This window comes from Hemiscyllium ocellatum, chromosome 23 (assembly GCF_020745735.1).
Source record: "Hemiscyllium ocellatum isolate sHemOce1 chromosome 23, sHemOce1.pat.X.cur, whole genome shotgun sequence".
NCBI lineage: Eukaryota > Metazoa > Chordata > Chondrichthyes > Orectolobiformes > Hemiscylliidae > Hemiscyllium > Hemiscyllium ocellatum.
Window position 1 is genome coordinate 12099533 of NC_083423.1, and position 18044 is coordinate 12117576.

At 39.5% G+C, this 18044-nt stretch overlaps 1 protein-coding gene across 2 annotated transcripts in view; it reads left to right on the top strand.

The window, feature by feature from the left end:
• Positions 1-18044, top strand: part of net1 (neuroepithelial cell transforming 1) — a 156148-nt gene that overhangs the window by 33590 nt on the left and 104514 nt on the right. For both annotated transcript variants that reach the window (XM_060842688.1, XM_060842689.1), the window contains exon 2: positions 8927-8990. In XM_060842688.1, coding sequence (XP_060698671.1) covers positions 8927-8990 — 64 coding nt within the window. The remainder of the gene's footprint in view (positions 1-8926; positions 8991-18044) is intronic.

Sequence of the window (18044 nt, forward strand, 5' to 3'; positions counted from 1 at the left end):
TCATTCACTGGATGAGAGCGTTTCTGGCTAGGCCCATCCCTAATTGCCCAGAGGCAGTTAAGAGTCAACCACATTGCTGTAGATCTGGAGTCAAATGTAGGCCAGGTCAGGAAAGGATGACAGTTTCCTTCCCTAAAGGACATTAATGAACCAGATGAGTTTTTCCTGATAATTGACAATGGATTCATGGTCACCATTACGATTCGTAATTACAGATTTTTAAGAATTGAATTCAAATTTCACCATCTGCCGTGGCAGGATTTGTACTTGGATCTCCAGAATATTACCTGGATCTCTGGATTAATGGTGCAGTGATAATACCACTAGGTCATCACCTCTTCCCAACAGTAGTAGTGGAGTCAAAGGACATCTCCACAATAAACCACAACAGTTTATGACTTCACGCTTTGTTTTGCGATACTTGCAATCACACTCTATTGAAACTAAAATTGGAGTAAGGGTAAAGTTGCCATAGCCCAGAGGACCACCAAGTTGCTCTCACATCAGGGAATGATGACTGGTGGTAGTTCACCACGCCTCAGGTAAGAATGAGAGTTGAGAAGGAGAGTTGTTTGTGGTAACCTCAACTAGTGCAGGAATTGAACCCATGCTGTAGACATCACTCTGCATCACAAACCAGCTGTCCAGTTAACTGACTCTCAAAATTGGAGTAATAGCAACTCTGATTATGGAATTGATTTAAACTGTATTGCACACTTTGTATTGAATTAAAACTTCAAGATACTATGTAATTCCTTTCCCATTTTTCTATTTTTTTTCCATTCTCAAAAATTGGATCCTATTTCCCAAGAGTTTACGCTACAGGTTCACTTATCGTGGTTCTTAGAGATTAACAGCATCCTCATGGTCATCGGTTGAGCTGAGGTTATTTAAGCTAAGCTTTTTGTCTTTGTCAGCTGTCAATGTTTGTGCAGTAGGGCAAATATGAAAGTTACATGAGTTTTTCATTATCTCTGGACCTTCTTGATTCTTCAGCAAGCCAACATAGAGACTGGAATTAAATGGCAGTGAGTGGTGTTAAGTCATTGAATCTTTGTTGGTTTGGTTTACAATGTCTCCACTGATGTTACAGCTATAACTCCCCATGCCCTCAACATTCAAACCTGCAAATCAGAACTACAATTAAGATGAGTTTAAACTGCCAATGTTTTGCAAAGTGCAATGACATGTTGTGAGGTGATGGGTCTGTTTGACTCGTGAGCTACTGTGTGGATGGTTCTAATCTGAAGTTGCCTTTAAAAGGTAGTTTCTTGGGTGAAGTATTAGAATGTAAATGATGTCTGTGGAATAGTGATCACACTAGAATTTTGTGACCTTTGGAAAAGGTCTGAAGTACTGAGAAGTATTGCAAAGGAGCAATGTAAAAAAAGACTGAAATTAACAAGATCGATAAAGCCTAATAACTCAGTATTATTACTCTGGTGATTTAGCCTAATGGCAGTTTGTTACGATGTAATTTTAAGTCATAGTTATCCAAGAGGAACATTGTGGATTTTTTTACATACTGAAACTTGGGAAGAAGTTTACTTACTCCCTCTGAGCCCTGCAGTAACAAAGGCCTATTGTTGTCAAATGTGTTTTCATGTCGCTTCCCACCCACTTCCACCTTTTTTTATCTCTGTGCCTTGCCTTTTTCCTCATTCCAATTGCTTGGTTGCCAAAACAAATAAAATGATCTGGCCAGATCTCCTCTGCTGAGTGGAAAGAAGGGCACTGTGTTTTGTTACAGGCTGTGGTGATGTAATACTTCAGACAGGGCAGACAAAGCCAAATTTTCTAAACATCAATGTTGGATGATCAGTTTTCCCTCCCTTCAGAGACTGCTGTCTTGTGGCGCACCTGATAATTTTAATTGTTCGATACATTTGTTCTTCTGGGACTCATTAATTCTGTATGATTTTGTATTATTATAATTGGATTTGTTGGGGGGAATTTTTAAAAAATCAGCTGTAATATAATTACACTGCTTTCATTTTTATTTTTAAAAATCATTGCTGGTGCAGCATGGCTTGGAAGTAACACAAAATGTTAAATCAAAATATAACTAAACTGGACCAACCTTTAATCACCATGGTCATAGAAACAGCTCAGAGGCTGGAAATTTTATGGTGAGTAACTTGCCTTCCGAGTCTCCATAGAATGTCGACTATTTTTACTTAATTCAACCTCCTTCATTTTCCCTGCAAATCCGCATGTTGTTTCTATTTCAATAATCATTCAATGGTCTCTTGAATGCCTGAATTGAACCTGCCTCCTAAAAAACTTTGATTTAGTGCATTTCATATACCAACTATGCACCATGTGAAAAAGTTTCCTTACCTCACATTTGCTTCTTTTGCAAACACTTCAAAACTCTGCTGTCTGGTTCTCAATTCGTTTACAAGTGGACAAATTTCTCCCTCTCCATCTGTAGACCCCTTATGATTTTGAAAATATCTATCAAATCTTTTCTTAGATGTCTCATCTCCAAGGAAACAGTTCCAACATCTTGCTTCTTTCCTCATAACTGAAATGTCTCATTCAAGGGGCCATTCTTATAAATCTCTTTGCACTCTCTCCAATGTATTTCTACTGTCCCTATATTCTGGCACCCAGAACTGTACACAATACTCCAGTTGAGGTTTAACCAGTATCCTATATAAGTTCATCATTGCCCCACTGCCTTTGATCTCTATGTCCCTATTTATGAAACCTAGAACACAATTATTATCAGCTCTCTTCATTTATCTTGCCAACTTAAATGACATCTGTATACAACCAGATGGCACACTCTTAAAAGTAGTACCCTTTATTTTATACTATCTCTACATGTCCTTTTTATCAAAGTGCATCACCTCCAACTTCTCCACATGAACTTCATCTGCCAGCTGTCTGCCACTGAAGCAACTCAGCAATATCACTTTGAAGCTCTACACTGTCCTCCTCACAATCTTTCTCCTAAGTTTTGTGTCATCTGCAAACTTGGAAATTGTTTTCTGCATACCATGATTAAGATTGTTTTACAGATAGGAAAAGCAAGGGTCCCAATACTGACCCCCCTGGGGGACTCAAATACAAACCTGTCCCTTATCCAATATTGTATCCACATTGCTATTGTGCCTTTTATTCCATGAACTGCCTTTGAAATCATCACTATTTGTAATTAAAGTGCCCCCCCCCACATTATAAAGACTCTATGATGTTTACGCCACTCCATAATTTCTTTGCAGATTTGTTCTCCTTTACCTTTCCATTAGATGGTGGTCTGCATATTACAACAAGTAATGTAATTGCACCCTTCTTATTCCTTAGTTCCAGCCAAAACAATTCTGTGCTGAAATATCCCTTTTCTCCAGTGTTGCAATGTTATCCTTAACTAAAATTGCCACCCCTCCACCTGTTCCTTCCTTTCTTCTCGTGTTTCTGAACAACTTATGCTCAAGAATATTTAATATTCAAATCTTCCCTTCCTGAAGCCAGTTATTATTTTCTATATTCAGTATATTCTAATTCATGCAATGTAGCCCTGATTTGGACTTTGTTACTTTCTCCCTTACTCTAGCATCATCTGTCAACTTACTATTCTCTCTTGTAAACCTACCTGCTTCACCCAGCATTTCATAAAGGTGGGATAACGTTCAAATATTTTCTCCTGGTTCCCATCCTCCTGCTGACTTAGTTTACTGATATAAAACCAAGAGACTCACCATGGTGTTCCTCAGTATGTGATGCTACAAGATTAGATTCGATTCCTGACAGTATGGAAACAGGCCCTTCAGCTCAATAGATCCACATCGACCCTCTGAAGAGTAACCAAAACCCCTAATCTATATTTATCCCTGACTAACACACCTAACACTATGAATAATTTAGCATGGCCAATTCACCTGCACATCTTTGGATTGGGGGAGGAAACCAAAGCACCCAGAGGAAACCCACGCCAACACGGGGAGAATGTGTAAACTCCACACAGACAGTCATCCGAGGCAGGAATCGAACCCAGGTCCCTGGAGCTGTGAAGTAGCAGTGCTACTAATGAGCCAACATATTGCCCATTGCATTGGCAAGATGCATTGTAGCAACTCACCAATGGATAGCATTTTCTCTGTCCATAACCTCCGTTGCTGAAAGGAGAGAGGAGAAAGATAATGAAAACAGCATCACTTATAAAGTCTCCTTGACGTTTCATATCATTCTTACTTGGGCATGTTGATGCTGAAAAATCCTACATAGCATCATAAAGATGCAGCAATTCAATGATTGCTTCCATTCTCCTCTCATGCCAAAACCCCCAGCTAACTTCAGGCTAACTAGGGATAAGCAATTAAGACAACCATGGTACAGTCGTCACAGTTCCTGAATAGGAAATATTGATTTACAAGTTCCCTGCATAGTTTTGTCCCTCCCTTGCATTTTCAAGATGCTATTAAACTGCGAGTTTATTATTGTTTCAGCAAGTAACTCTTTTGTCTTTGTTTCTTAAGACATGACATTGAGTACTGACCAGACATGAACTAATGTGCTTTGGCCAACCTGTATTTGGGTTATAATTTATTTGATACAGGATTTCTGGTGTTTGTATTCTGCAGAGCTCATTGCCAGAATTTTGTTTTGCACCAATTTGCAGTGATTAAATTCCAACAGCCACAGAAGACGTGGTTTTATATTGATTGTGTTCCTACTTGAACAAAGAGTGAAATTCATTCTTGTTGAACCTTTAGGATTATTGACATAATTAAGTGATTTGCTTTCCAAGTGACCGTTCAGTCACCTAGCTTGAATATAGTTGCAATTTCTTTTAAACAATGAAAATATTAGCTAGCTCTAGAAATGCACTGCCAAATAAAGTTCTAGCTTTCATTCCTAAACTTCTACACCCTTCCAACCTGTGGCAGTTTTTTAATGTGAACAGTAGACAGAATAAACACTAGTTTAGTTGTGAACTTGTTGGTTTGAAAATATTTGGGACTAAGCAATGATTGAAGTGTTGTTTGTGATTATTGTTCCCATTTCAGATGTCTTACATATTTGGCTTAATGTAAAGTCTCCATTAGGAAAAAGTGAGGACTGCAGATGCCGGAAACCAGAGTTTAGATCAGAGTGGTGCTGGAAAAGCACAGCAGGCCAGGCAGTATCCGAGGAGCAGGAAAATCGACGCTTCGTGCAAAAGTCCGTCATCAGGCTAGTCTCCATTGAAGAGAGGCCATTTACGTAGTGCCTTTCTCCAGCTTGAAATCAATAGAATTCAGGAATTGATTAAGTATTACAGAATGCTGTTGTTCTTGTTCACACAAAGTTGAAAGTTGAAGGCAAACTCCCAGTTAGATCTGAAAAGGCAAATTCAATTCGTTTTTGAATGCAATGTTGTTTTAGTTTATAACCGTGCTCTAATGATCTGGGCTCCTTCACTATCAAAAGGCAATGATAGTATTTTACCTTACATTTGAAAGTGAGGTAGTTCACTCTGATGTAAGGGTGCTAAAGTTAAAGAAGAAAATTATGAAAGCATGAGGCACAGATTGGCTGATCTGGATTGAGAAAAAATATTAAAAAACATGACTATACATATGCCATGGGCAATATTCAAAGAACTATGACATGGCTTGAAACCCCTTCAAGAGACAAAAATCCAAAAGGTCAGTCGATAATGACCAACAAAAAAAGTAAACAACTGTGGAAAATTTATAAATGCTTATAAAATGCCTAGAAATAGTAATAAATCTGTGGAGGTTTCTTAGAATACAGCAAGAACCGGGTCAAGAACCTGATGAGGAAAGGAAGAATAGAATATAAACACAGTCATGCAAAACAAAATAAAATGGACTATTGTGATAAACCATTTAAGGTCCATGAGAAATCATTAATTAATCTCCTTGTAGAGTTTGTTGAGTGTGAGTTCTCTTGATAACAGGCAATGGCCTGCTCAGCTGGGACTCATTAACTGAGCCCTTGTGGGGGAGTGGTAGCATCCCTATGTCTAAGCCAGGAAGCCTGGGTTCAACTTCCACCTGCCCCATTGGCGTGTAATGAAATCCGAGAGTAGGTTGATTTGGAAAATATCTGGTGGAGTGGTAATGTCTTTTGACTTGTCACTCAAAGTCCCTGATATTTAGGGGGTCTTGTTGCATGGTGGTGGTACCCCTACCTCTAAGCCAGGAGGCCATGTTTCAAGTCCCATCTGCTTCAGAGCTGTGCAAACACATCTCTGCACAAATTGATTAGAAAATATCTACGTAACTTCTTGTGTTCTCTGAAGACTCAATGATCTCACCATAAACAAAATAAAGCAGAGCCGGACTTTGATCAACTGTGGCTCAGTTGGTAGCAGTCTTACTTGGACTTGCAAGGTTCTGGGTTCAACTCCCTCTTTATAATTTGAAAGGGCTCACTTCGCACAGCATATGCCCTACCTCGGGACTAGGTGGTGCGGGTTCAAGTTATGCTCTAGGCATAACGTGTCTGAACAGATTGATTAGGAGAGAAAATGAAATAAAGCAGACCCAGGTGGCTGAGAGCTGTACTGCAGTAGACTCAAGTTGCAAATTCTGTGAAGGCATGGGTTCAAATCTACCATTGCCAACTTTGATCGGAAGTTCTCTTTCTTAAGGACCCAGTGGTAGTGTCCCTATCTCTGAGCCAGGACATCTGAGTTCAAGCAACACCTGCTCTACAAGTGTGTAATAACATGTCCGACAGGCTGATTAGAAAAATATGTAACTAATGTAGTGGAAAAGTTACTTATAACTTTATTACACAAAAAGATAGAAACAGAAAGGCTGTTGTGGCACACCTCAACACTGGTGCCCCACAAGGCTGCATAATCAGCCCCTGATTATAGTCCTTATACACTCAAGGCTGGTGTCCAAATTCAACCCTAATCCCGTTTACAAATTTGCCAATGACATCACTATAATGGATCGGATCTCAAACAATAACAAGATAGAGTACAGGAAAGACATAAACAGCTTAGTGGCATGGTGCTGAGGTGGAGGTGGTCAGGAGCTTCACATTCCTAGGAGTAAATATTGTTATAGACGAGACCAGACCACTCAAAATGTTCTTAAGCAGGCAGCCCAGATCATAACTTTGCAATTTATTTCAGTAAGTATACAGTGAAAATTACCCAGAGTGAGGTAGCAAAGTTGACTACCAGGTTTTAAAGCAGACAAAAACTTATTCACAAAATTACACAAAGTAATACAAAGAACAGAATAAAGAACCCCTATAGAACTCAGTCCATTCAAACTAGACTTATTAAACTGTTCCGAATATACACAACAGCCCCAACAAGCAAACCTCCTTAAAAAAAACAGTAAAAATGGAACAAATGCTTACAGATTAACGTTAGAAAGGCAGAAAGAGAGAGAGAGAGAGTTTTGCAGCCTATTTCCACACAGCTGGACTCTTAACTTGTTCTGGATTGACCTGCGCAGCTAGAGAGCTGACCACTCCCCTTTCATTATACAGGTCACCTCTAAAACATGACCACTTTGGTCTGAAGTTCATCTGTTTACACATAACCAAAAAGGCCTCTCAATACCCTTTACTCTCTGTACGAAACTAGTCACCTCAAAGCCGGGAATTGTTTACAACCCCTCTGAAAGAAACCAAGGACACAGTATCTTTGAGAAAAGGCACAACTTTTAGAAAAAGGCACCAGCTTTGTGACAATATCACCAACCATCTATCCTGGTCCATCCATGTTGACGCTACAGTCAAGCAGCCTCGGCATGCTTCTACTTCCTCTGGAGGCTAAAAAGATTTAGCATGTCCACAATGACTCTTTACAATTTTTATAGATACACCATAGAAAGCAGCCTGTCCAGATGCATCACAGCTTGGTATGGCAATTGCTTTGCCCAAGACTACAGAAAATTACAGAGAGTTGTGAATACAGCCCAGTCCATCACGAAAACCAGCCTCCTTTCCGTTGATTCTGTCTATACTTCCAGCTGCCTCAGGAAAACAGCCAACATAATCAAAAACCCCTCCCACCTCTGTTATACTATCTTCCACCCTCTTCCATCAGGCAGATGATACAGAAGTTTGAAAACACTTACCAACAGATTAAAGAACAACTTCTTCCATGCTGTTATCAGACTTAAGAATGGACCTCTCATTTATTAGAGTTGATCTTTCTTTGCACCTTCTCTGTAGTTACGACACTATATTCTGCATTCTGTTCTATTACCCTGATGTAGTTATGTAGGGTATGATTTGTCAAGTTAGCATGCTAAACATTACATTTCACTGTATCTCGGCACATGTGATAATACTAAATAAAACCAAATCAAATCAAATCAAATGGAGTTATTTTGGGTAAAAGGCATTGAAAAGTTCCAGTCAGCTGAAAGGCCTATACCTGCTTCATCGGTTCCTGTCTCATATTTTAATAGATATCTAGGTCATTTTTAGGTCTTTAGGCAATTTTTTTGTTTTGTTTAAGAAAGTGTAATAATACAGAAGTCCACATGAAATCTGAATGAATTCTTTTTGATCCAGCTTTTAAAAAGATATTTCATTCCTAATTGGATCAACAAAAAAATGAAAAAGCAATGTCAGACAAATGGATATGTTGCTGCTTAAAAATTGCAAAGTGTATTTGGTCATGATGGCATTTTTAAACCAAGAAATAGTCTTGCTCAAATTTCAATTATTGTAAGCAAGGTTTTGCCTTTACCATTGGAGGGGTGGATAATGAGTTTGAAAGTCCTCTACACCACAGCATTTAGCATCTTGTTGGTTAACCTGGTACTGACCTCCAAAAAGCCACAGAGAAGATGCCATGGCTTGCATCTGCTGATATGTCTTTTTGCTCGTATTTTGAATTATTTGAACAATATTCATGTTTGTTTGATAGGCTTAGATCAGTAATAATCATAACAGATGACAAACATTCCTATAAACTGGGCTTTCTGTTTTTCAGGCCACCTCTCCGACGAGGAAATTCCTTCACCTTTCTGACTCCCAGCCCTTGGGATTTTACTTTGGTAAGTGTGTCCCCTGTGGTATACCATCACTCCTTTTATAAAAGGTTTGATTTCTTTATGTGATGGCTATTAATTTAAGAGCTCTTGCAAGTTGCAAAGATGGTGATAGTATTTGACGTCTCTATAAACAATAATACAAAATTTATTTCACAGCATTTTTGTTAGAGCATACATCTCCTCCATTCAATTGCATGTATTGCCTCAGTGAGGAGCGACCAAACTGCAAGTGCACCATTTTCAAGTGTAATTTTATTATAAACAGAATATGGAAGGAAGAAAGAAAAGATTGTTTTGATTTTGAAAAAAGATTCTTTTCTTGTTTTACACATTTTATTAGTTACATTCTTTTTGTAATTTTGCAATTGTCCAAGAGCAGTGAATACTTGCTTGTCTTTCTAACATAGATATTGGCAAATTTGATGTTTTCCCAAGTAACTAATTTTGGTGCATGAAGATGTGTCTATGTCTGTGCCCGACACTGTGTTTCAATATGAACATTATCCAGCAAGAATAATTGAATAGGAAGCAAGAGTGGAAACCTCAGAATAATGTTATCCATTTTCCCACCCCTCTCTGCAGGTTGATGATATTAGCTCAATTGAAATACCCTATCTGCTGTCTGAGCTGAGATTAAGATGCTGTCTGTCTAAAATTGGGTGATGGCATGATCTGTGCAGTTCTAATCAATTACTAAATAAATGACTGTAGATCACAGATAGCTGCTAATCCATGGATTAACTATTCTGTCCACAGAGTCAGATGAAAATGGTGGAAACAAAAGAGTGTAAAACAATAAGGCTAAATGAAAGTCAGAGCCATTGTACCAAAGTAATATAATTAGCAAAGTATTGTAAGTGAAGTAAAGTTAGCATAAAGGGAATTAAGATTAAAACCAAGTAAGTAAGACTAAGTAAATTCAAACATAGAAAATAGAAACAGGAATAGGCCATTAAGCTTTCCGGCTGACTCTGGTATTCAGTGTGATCATAGCTGATCATTCATCTCAGCACCCTGTTCCTGCTTTATCCTTGTATCCTTTGATCCTTTCAGCTTAACAACTATATCTAACTCCTTCTTGCATACATTTCAATATTTTGATCTCAATGACTTTCTGTGACAGAGAATTCCAGACTTACCACTCTCTGGGTGAAGAAATGTCTCCTCATCTCAGTCCTAAATGGCCTACTTTACTTCCTCAAACTGTGACCCCTGGTTCTGGACTCCCTAGTCGAAAGGAAATCCTTCTTAAGTTCACCCTGTATAGTTCTGTTGGAGTTTTATACGTTTCTGTGAGAGTTTAAGACGTGGCAGCACAGGTTGGTCAAGTGGTATATGTGACATGTAATATGTGGGAATCAGAGACCCTACCAGGCTCCAAGATTATGTGTGTGGGATGTACTTTCAGCTGTAAAGTTTCAGAGTTTGAATAATGATTGGAGAATCTTGTGGAACATCTCTGAGGCTGAGTTATGTGGGTAGAACTTTCAGAGGAGTGGTCACATCACAGCATAAGAGCTTGGAGGAAGGAAGGGAGTGGCTGAGTGACTACCAAACAGTCCAAGAGAATCAGCTAGGTAATACTAGAATCCCCTTTGTCCGGCTTGCAAATCGGTTTTCCATTTTGAAAGCTGATGAAGGCACTAACTTCTCAGAAGAGTGCAGTCAGTGCTATGTCTGTGACACTACAAACACTTCAACTGTAAGGAGAGGAGAAAAATGAAAGGAGAGTAATAATGAGAGGGAATTCATTAGTTAGGGGAACAGGTGGGCAATTCTGTGGATATCAACGTAACTCCAGGAAGGTATGTTGCTTCCCTGGTGCCAGGGTCCATGATGTCAATGAACATAACCTGTAGATCATTCTTCAAAGGGACGTGAGCAGCCAGAGGTTGTGGTCCATGTTGGTACTAATGACTTGTATAGGAGGGGATATGATACTGCAATCAGAATTTAGGGAGCTAGATAAAAAGTTAGCTAACCGATGTAATAATCTCAGGATTACTCTGAGTGCCATGTGCAAGTGAGTACCAAAGTAGTAGAATAAGACAAACGAATGCATTGCTGGAAAAATTGTGCATGACACTGGGAACTGGCTCTGGGGAAGATTGAACCTGTACAAGTAAGGTGGAGCACCCAGTGTATTTTGCTGGTGCTATTGGGAAGGCTTTAAGATTTGAGGTATGGGAACCAAGAGAGAATATTAGAGGAGAAGACCAGGCACTCAAAATACTCAGAGACGCAACTGGCCTTAGCATAGACAATAGCAAGTGAGTAGTTGAGTCAGAGTAAGGAAGAAAGAAATTAAGTCTCGGGATTATTATGTATGTGAATGTATGGAGCATTGTAAATAAGATTAGAAAGCCATGGTTGTGGTGATAACAGAGACCTGACTCATGGAAGGGCAAGTCCGGGTGTTACATATTCCTGAATGCAAGATATTCTGAAAAGTTAGAAGAAAGGGAAGGAGAACGAGAAGCAGTATTGGTTAAGGAAAGGCAGTGCTGGAAAAAGAGGATATCTCAGAGGGTTCAAGCACAGAATCAATTGGCTTGAACAAAAAGGTATGTTACTACATGTAAGCTATAGACCACCAACTAGTGGAAAGTATGTAGAAGAACAAATTTGCAGGAAGATCGCACAGAGATGCTACCATTGTTATAATGGAAAACTTAGATTACCCAAACATCAACTGGAATATATGTACAGAGCAGCGAAGAGCAAGTATTCCTGGATTGTGTGCAAGAGCGCTCTCTACAGCGAAAGGTTTCCAGTGCAGCAGAAAAGTATGCACTGTTGGACATGGTTCTTGGAAGTGGATCAAGTGTTGGTTGAGGAATATTTAAGAGATGGTGATCATTTTATCATTAGGTTTAGAATGATGCTGGAGAATAATATGAAAAATCTGGAATGGCTCCAGGAATGAGAAACTTCAGTTATGAGGATAGATTGAAGAAGTCAGGACTGTTCTCCTTGAAGAGAATTATGCTAAGAGGAGATTTGATAGAGGTTTTCAAAATAATGAGCAGGCTGAATAAAATAGATAGGAAGGAATTGTTCCTGATAATAATGGGAACAAGAACAAGTGGGCAAAGGTTTAAAGTGATCTGCGAAAGAAGCAAGGATGCAGTGAGGAAAATCTGTTTTCACTCTTTGAGTAGTTAGGGTATGAAACGTACTGCCGAAAAGCGTGTTGGTGGCAGGTTCATCTTAGGTATTCATGAGAGTGTTGATTTTTATCCAAATAACCATCCAATTTCCAAAGCCATGAGTAAAAAGCAGGAAAATGGCATTTGGTAATGAAACTCGTTTAGCAAGCTGGTGCAGGCACAATTGGCACAAAGTAATTTTTCTGCACTATAATGCTTCTATGATTCTGTATTATGTGTGCGAGAGAAAAAATAATAGTTGCCCATTCATGAAATAACTCCAGAGACAGGTATATCATCACCACTCACCCTTTACTTGCACATGGAAAGTCTTTTTACACTGATCCATCTCCCTCAAAGCCAGCTCTCAGAGTGAACAGGATGTGTAACACTTGTTGTTATCAGTCTGTAAGCCAGGACTTCCTGATTCGATTAGATTAATAGCTCCAAATGAGGGACTTCACATTCTTTGAAATCCACCTGGCTGACTTCATTACAATCACTACATCCCTCCACCTCTGAGTTGAAAGAGATAGGCCAGCTTTTTTTTTTGTAGCTCCTCCTGGGGCTTTTTAGCACAGGGTCAGGTTCCTCCAACTCTGCCTCTGGTATGGGTAGTGTGTAACGCACAGTAGCTCATCTCTTGCGCCCACACCATCTTGGAAGAAATTCATTCTCTTTTTCAGGTGGCAAAGGTATTGTTGCGGTGACATCGGTCATGTCCATTTCAGATTCAGAGCTCTCTTCAACACTTGACAGAGAGAGACAGAAAGAACCTATGGATTCCGGAACTATAAAAAAGGCTGTCAAGGAGCCAGAAACATTTTGCTCTTCACCAAATGCGAGTTTGCAGCTTTCATATGGTCCATATGCTTGTTCAGGACCGTCACATCTACCAGAACTTTATACGTCACTGAAACTGACCTTGTATTGACTGTCTCTCTTACCCATCCAGAGCCATTCCCATGGTTCCTACACTAAACTTGGTCCCTTGAAATAAATGACCTCTCTCACTTAGCTGAGTCTTGTGCCTGCCATTGGCGCTCCTAATGCCCGATCACCTTCATCCAAGATCAGAGACGAACAGATTTAAGTTGGTGCAGAATCTTCTTATGTTGGAGCTCTCCCTGTAGTTGCATGACAGTTGGTTCTATAATCAAATAGGAACCAGGACAGTTTGGTATCTAGTGAAGCTGCTTGCTGTTTCTTTAATCCTACCTTCAAAGTTTGGACTGCTCTTCTGCTAGACCATTGGGTGATTAGTGGTATGGAGCTGTCCTTATATGTCAAATACCATTCCACTTTAAGAAATATTCAAATTCTGTGCTTGTAAACAATGGCCTGTTATCCATGATCAACACTTTCAGAATCCCTGTATTGCAAAAAAATATGCACAGTGTTTCTATCATCATCCTTGGTGTTTGACAGATTAACTCTATTCATATTCAGCCACTTTAAGTAGACATCCAGAATGACTAAGAACATTGAACCCCTGAAAGCTTTGGGGAGTTAGAAGGTTTGATTTGATTTGATTTGATTTATTATTGTCACATGTGCTGCAATAGAGTGAAAAGTATTGCTTCACATGCAATCCAGCCAAATCAGATCTTACATAAATACATCAGGGTAATGGAATAGAATGCAGAATATTGTGTTATAGCTACAGAGAAGGTGCAGAAATAGATCAAACTCTAATACATGAAAGGTCTGTTCATGAGTCCAATGACATCTGGGAAAAAGCTGTTTTTAAATCTGTTGGTACATGTTTTCAAACATTTGTGAGTTACTTGTCACAGAATTTCTAACCTCTGATCTGCTCCTGTAGCCTCTGTATCCATATGGCTGGTACCTTTCAGTTTCTGGTCAATAGTAACCCCCTGGATTTTAAGAATTCTGTGTTGGGAGGTGGTCTAATTTCCTTTTGTTTGAGACATTTATTGCCTTGCACTTGCGTCCTGTAAAGTCAAGAGCATAGGGGCTCTGAAAGAGTGTCAAACTGAGCGTCAGTGAGCAAGTACCCCTGATAGTGTTGTTGACAACTCCTTCCATTACTTTTCTATTGATTGAGAGTAGACTCACAGAGTTTTTGTGAACATACATTTCTGGGCAATTTTGCATACTGCTTGAATTATGCCAGCATTGATACTGAGCAGCTTGGTTGGGGAGGGGCAGAGTTTGGGCATAGATTGTTTTGGAAGCCATGTCTTTGGAACTATTGCCGAAAAGTTGTCAGGGCTCATGGCCTTTGCACCATTCAGTGCATTCAGCTGTTTCTTGATATCATGAGAAGTTAATCTAATTGACTGATACTAGCATGTATGATGCTGCAGATATCTAGAGGAGGTCGCAGTGGATCATCTATTTTAATACTTCAAGCTGAAGATTGTTTCAAATGCTTCAGCCTTGTCTTTTGTATTGATGTGTTGTGATACTCCATCATTGAGGATTGGTATATTTGTAGAACTTCCTCTTCCAGTGAATTGTTTTATTGTTCATTACCGTTCAAGGCAGGACTGCAGAGCTTAGATCTGATCTGTTGTTGTGGGATTGCTTTGCTTTGTCTAACTTTCTCTCATACTCTAATTTCTCCCTCATTTCTTTTTAGGCCAGTCTTTGCTTGTTTTTATATTCTGCCAGATCTCTGACTCAGCAAAAATCTTCAAGAATTATAATTTGGAGATGCCGGTGTTGGACTAGGATGTACAAAGTTAAAGATCACACAACACCAGGTTATAGTCCAACAGGTTTATTTGGAAGCACTAGCTTTCGAAGCGCTGCTCCTTCATCAGGTGGTTGAAAGAATTATCGGCTGTGACTGTTTTCACTGCAGCATAGGAGATTGAGAGGCAATCTTATAGAAGTTTCTAAAATAATGAGGGGTATAGGCTTAATGGTAGTTGTCTTTTCCCTAGGATAGGGATTTCAAGATGAATTGGCACATTTTTAAGGTGAGAAGACAGCAACTTAAAAGAGACATAAGGGGCAAATCTTTTACACAGATGGTTCGTGGGTGGAATGAACTTCCTGAGAAAGTGATGGATGTGGGTATAATTACAACATTTAAAAGACATTTGGATAAATACATGAATAGGAAAGGTTTGGAGGTTTAGACCAGGAGAAAGCAGATAGAACTAATTTAATTTGGGATTATATTCAGCATGAACTGGTTGGACTGAAGGGTCTGCTTCCGTGCTGTATGACTCTATGACTGTTCCAGTGACAGTACCATCGGTGGTGTATCTACCAGTGGGAGGCAGCTCAATGCATCCACGCTTCCTACTTGGTCTCCCAGATGGTGTTATAATTTGCAGTTATATACACTTAGTATTAAAGCCCACTGCTGAATTAAGCCTGAAACTATGAGCGGCACGACCTGCTCCTTGGATACTGCCTGACCTGCTGCGCTTTTTCAGCAATACATTCTTCAGCTCTGATGTCCGGCATTTGCAGTCCTCACTTTCTCCTAAGCAATTTAGCATGGCCAATTCACCTGACGTGCACATTTTTGGACTGTGGGAGGAAACCGGAGCACCTGGAGGAAACCCACGCAGACATGGGGAGAATGTGCAAACTCCACATAGACAGTTGCCTGAGGCAGGAATTGAACCCAGGTCTCTGGCGCTGTGAGGCAGCAGTGTTAACCAATGTGCCACCGTGCCACCCACTTGAGGAAAGTTGATTAGATTTTCTCTTGCTGTATATGGTCATTGCTTGAAAGCAGTGTGGTATGAATGTTACTTGTAGCGCAAGGAGAAACAGTTTTGGTCCAAAAACATTTGTGTCTTCCTTATTCCAAACATTCATAACACCAATATTTGCAGATGTCTGGTGGTTATGAAGATGATTGTTTTCCTTGCAAATAATATTTTTTATGATTTTGCTTTGATGGAAGTTTTTTTCATGAGCTTTGCATGTTATGCTTTGAGACTGACTGCCTCCACTGTTAAATCTATGAAACTTGTTAAATTTCGCTTTAAAGTCCTGTTCTTTTATTGTTCAGGAATCTATTATTGTTAATGCAAAGTTACTTCCCCACCAAATATGTGACCAGTAATTGAAATTAAGTAACTATTAAAATGACGCAAGAGTTTATTTTTATACACAGCATTTGATTAATACAGCAACCTGAATTAAGCAACTCTGAATTTAACAATCTACTTGTTGGGGGTGTGGGTGCAGAGATGTCAAAAGCATCAAGGCAAGAGCTATTCCTCTTCATGCACTGATTATTTTAATTGGAAACTTCACTTTGCATTAAGAGAAAGGATCAAATTTTAAAATTGGCAAGGAAAGTGAAGAGAAAATTCAGATCTTAATCAAGTAAAAGCAATTTTTAGAAATTCTAAGCTGAATTTCTGTTCATTGATCATGTTGCATTGCTATCCCCAATTGAATGGAACAAATAAACAGGAAATCTTGGGGCATTTCACAAACTTGTCAAGTTGTTGAACAAAAGACTGGGTTGTTGTGCTGCTTTTGTTGCTGTCATTTCATTTCTGCTGGCTGCAGCTTTTGGTGCAGAGGCCTGAGTACAAGGGACTCCTGTAGTTTTGAGTTTCGAAAAACAGGGCTTTCCAGTTTGTCGATTAAATGAAAATAACCTGAGGTAGTTTCGAGTATGATTGATTTATCTCTAGTTTTGGAACACTGCTACCATTCAGTTACTGATGAGATGGTATCATTTATCAACAACTGAGATATCACAGCAGAAATATTCCCAGTCAAGTGGAGAAGTGATTTGGGTTAAACTTCTGCCTGTATTACTCAATGTCTGGTTTCATATTGCGTATCCAATTTAAGAAGGGAATGTTTGCTGTATAATGATAATTGACACACGGTATGCCTCTTTCACGCCATCCCTTCTTTCATTCATTGCTCTGCAAAGTATTCTAAGGTGCCTCTTTGTTCATAATACAGAAATCTAAGGTTTGACTGTTCTTAATTTTGTTTCTGAGAATTGCACAAATGGACAGCACTGAGATGGTGATTGAACCAATTCAAATGCTCTTTACCTCAGTTGTAGCATAGGATCCTAAACGAAGTAACTACAGAGATAGCGGTGCATTGGTTGCAATTTTGCAAAAATCCTTGGATTTTGGAGAAGTACACCTTTCTGTTCAAATGAGGATTCCCTACCATCATGATTGGCAGGGTCCTTAGCCATGTCTGACCATTTCCCACACTTCTGCCCTTTCTTTCCTCCAACAATACCGATAGTCGCACTGCTTCTCGCTTTCCACACCACATCATCTGCATCCAAAGGATCATAAGCCGCCATTTCTGCCACTCCAAAGGATGTCACCAACAGACACATATTCCTCTTCACTCCTTTGTCACCACTTTGTAGGGAGCATTCTCTCAAAGACACCCTGAATCCACTCCCAGCACCTCACCACAACCCCACAGTACCTTCCCATGCAATCGCAGAAAGTGCAACACTTGACAATTTACTTCCTCCCTCCTCACTATCCACAGCTCCGGACATACCTTCCAGGTGAATCAATGATTTACCAGCACTCACTCAATCTAATCTACTGTATTTGCTGCTCACAATGTGGTCTCCTCTGCATTTTGGAGGCAAATGCAAACTAGGAAATCACTTCATTCGACACCTACGTCAACAAAAATGACACCAAGCTTCCACTTCAAACATCGCCATGTTCCCTGGCCACAATTATTTGAGTTTTGGGAAGCCTTCAGAAATGAGGTAACAGAGTCCAGAGACAGGATATTCCTGTTAGAGTGAAAGGAAAGGTTGGTAGGTATAGGGAATTCTGGATGACTAAAAAAATTGAGGGTTTGCTTAAGAAAAAGAAGGAAGCATATGTCAGGTATAGACAGGATAGATCAAGTGAATCCTTAGAAGAGTATAAAGGAAGTAGGAGTATACTTAAGAGGGAAATCAGGA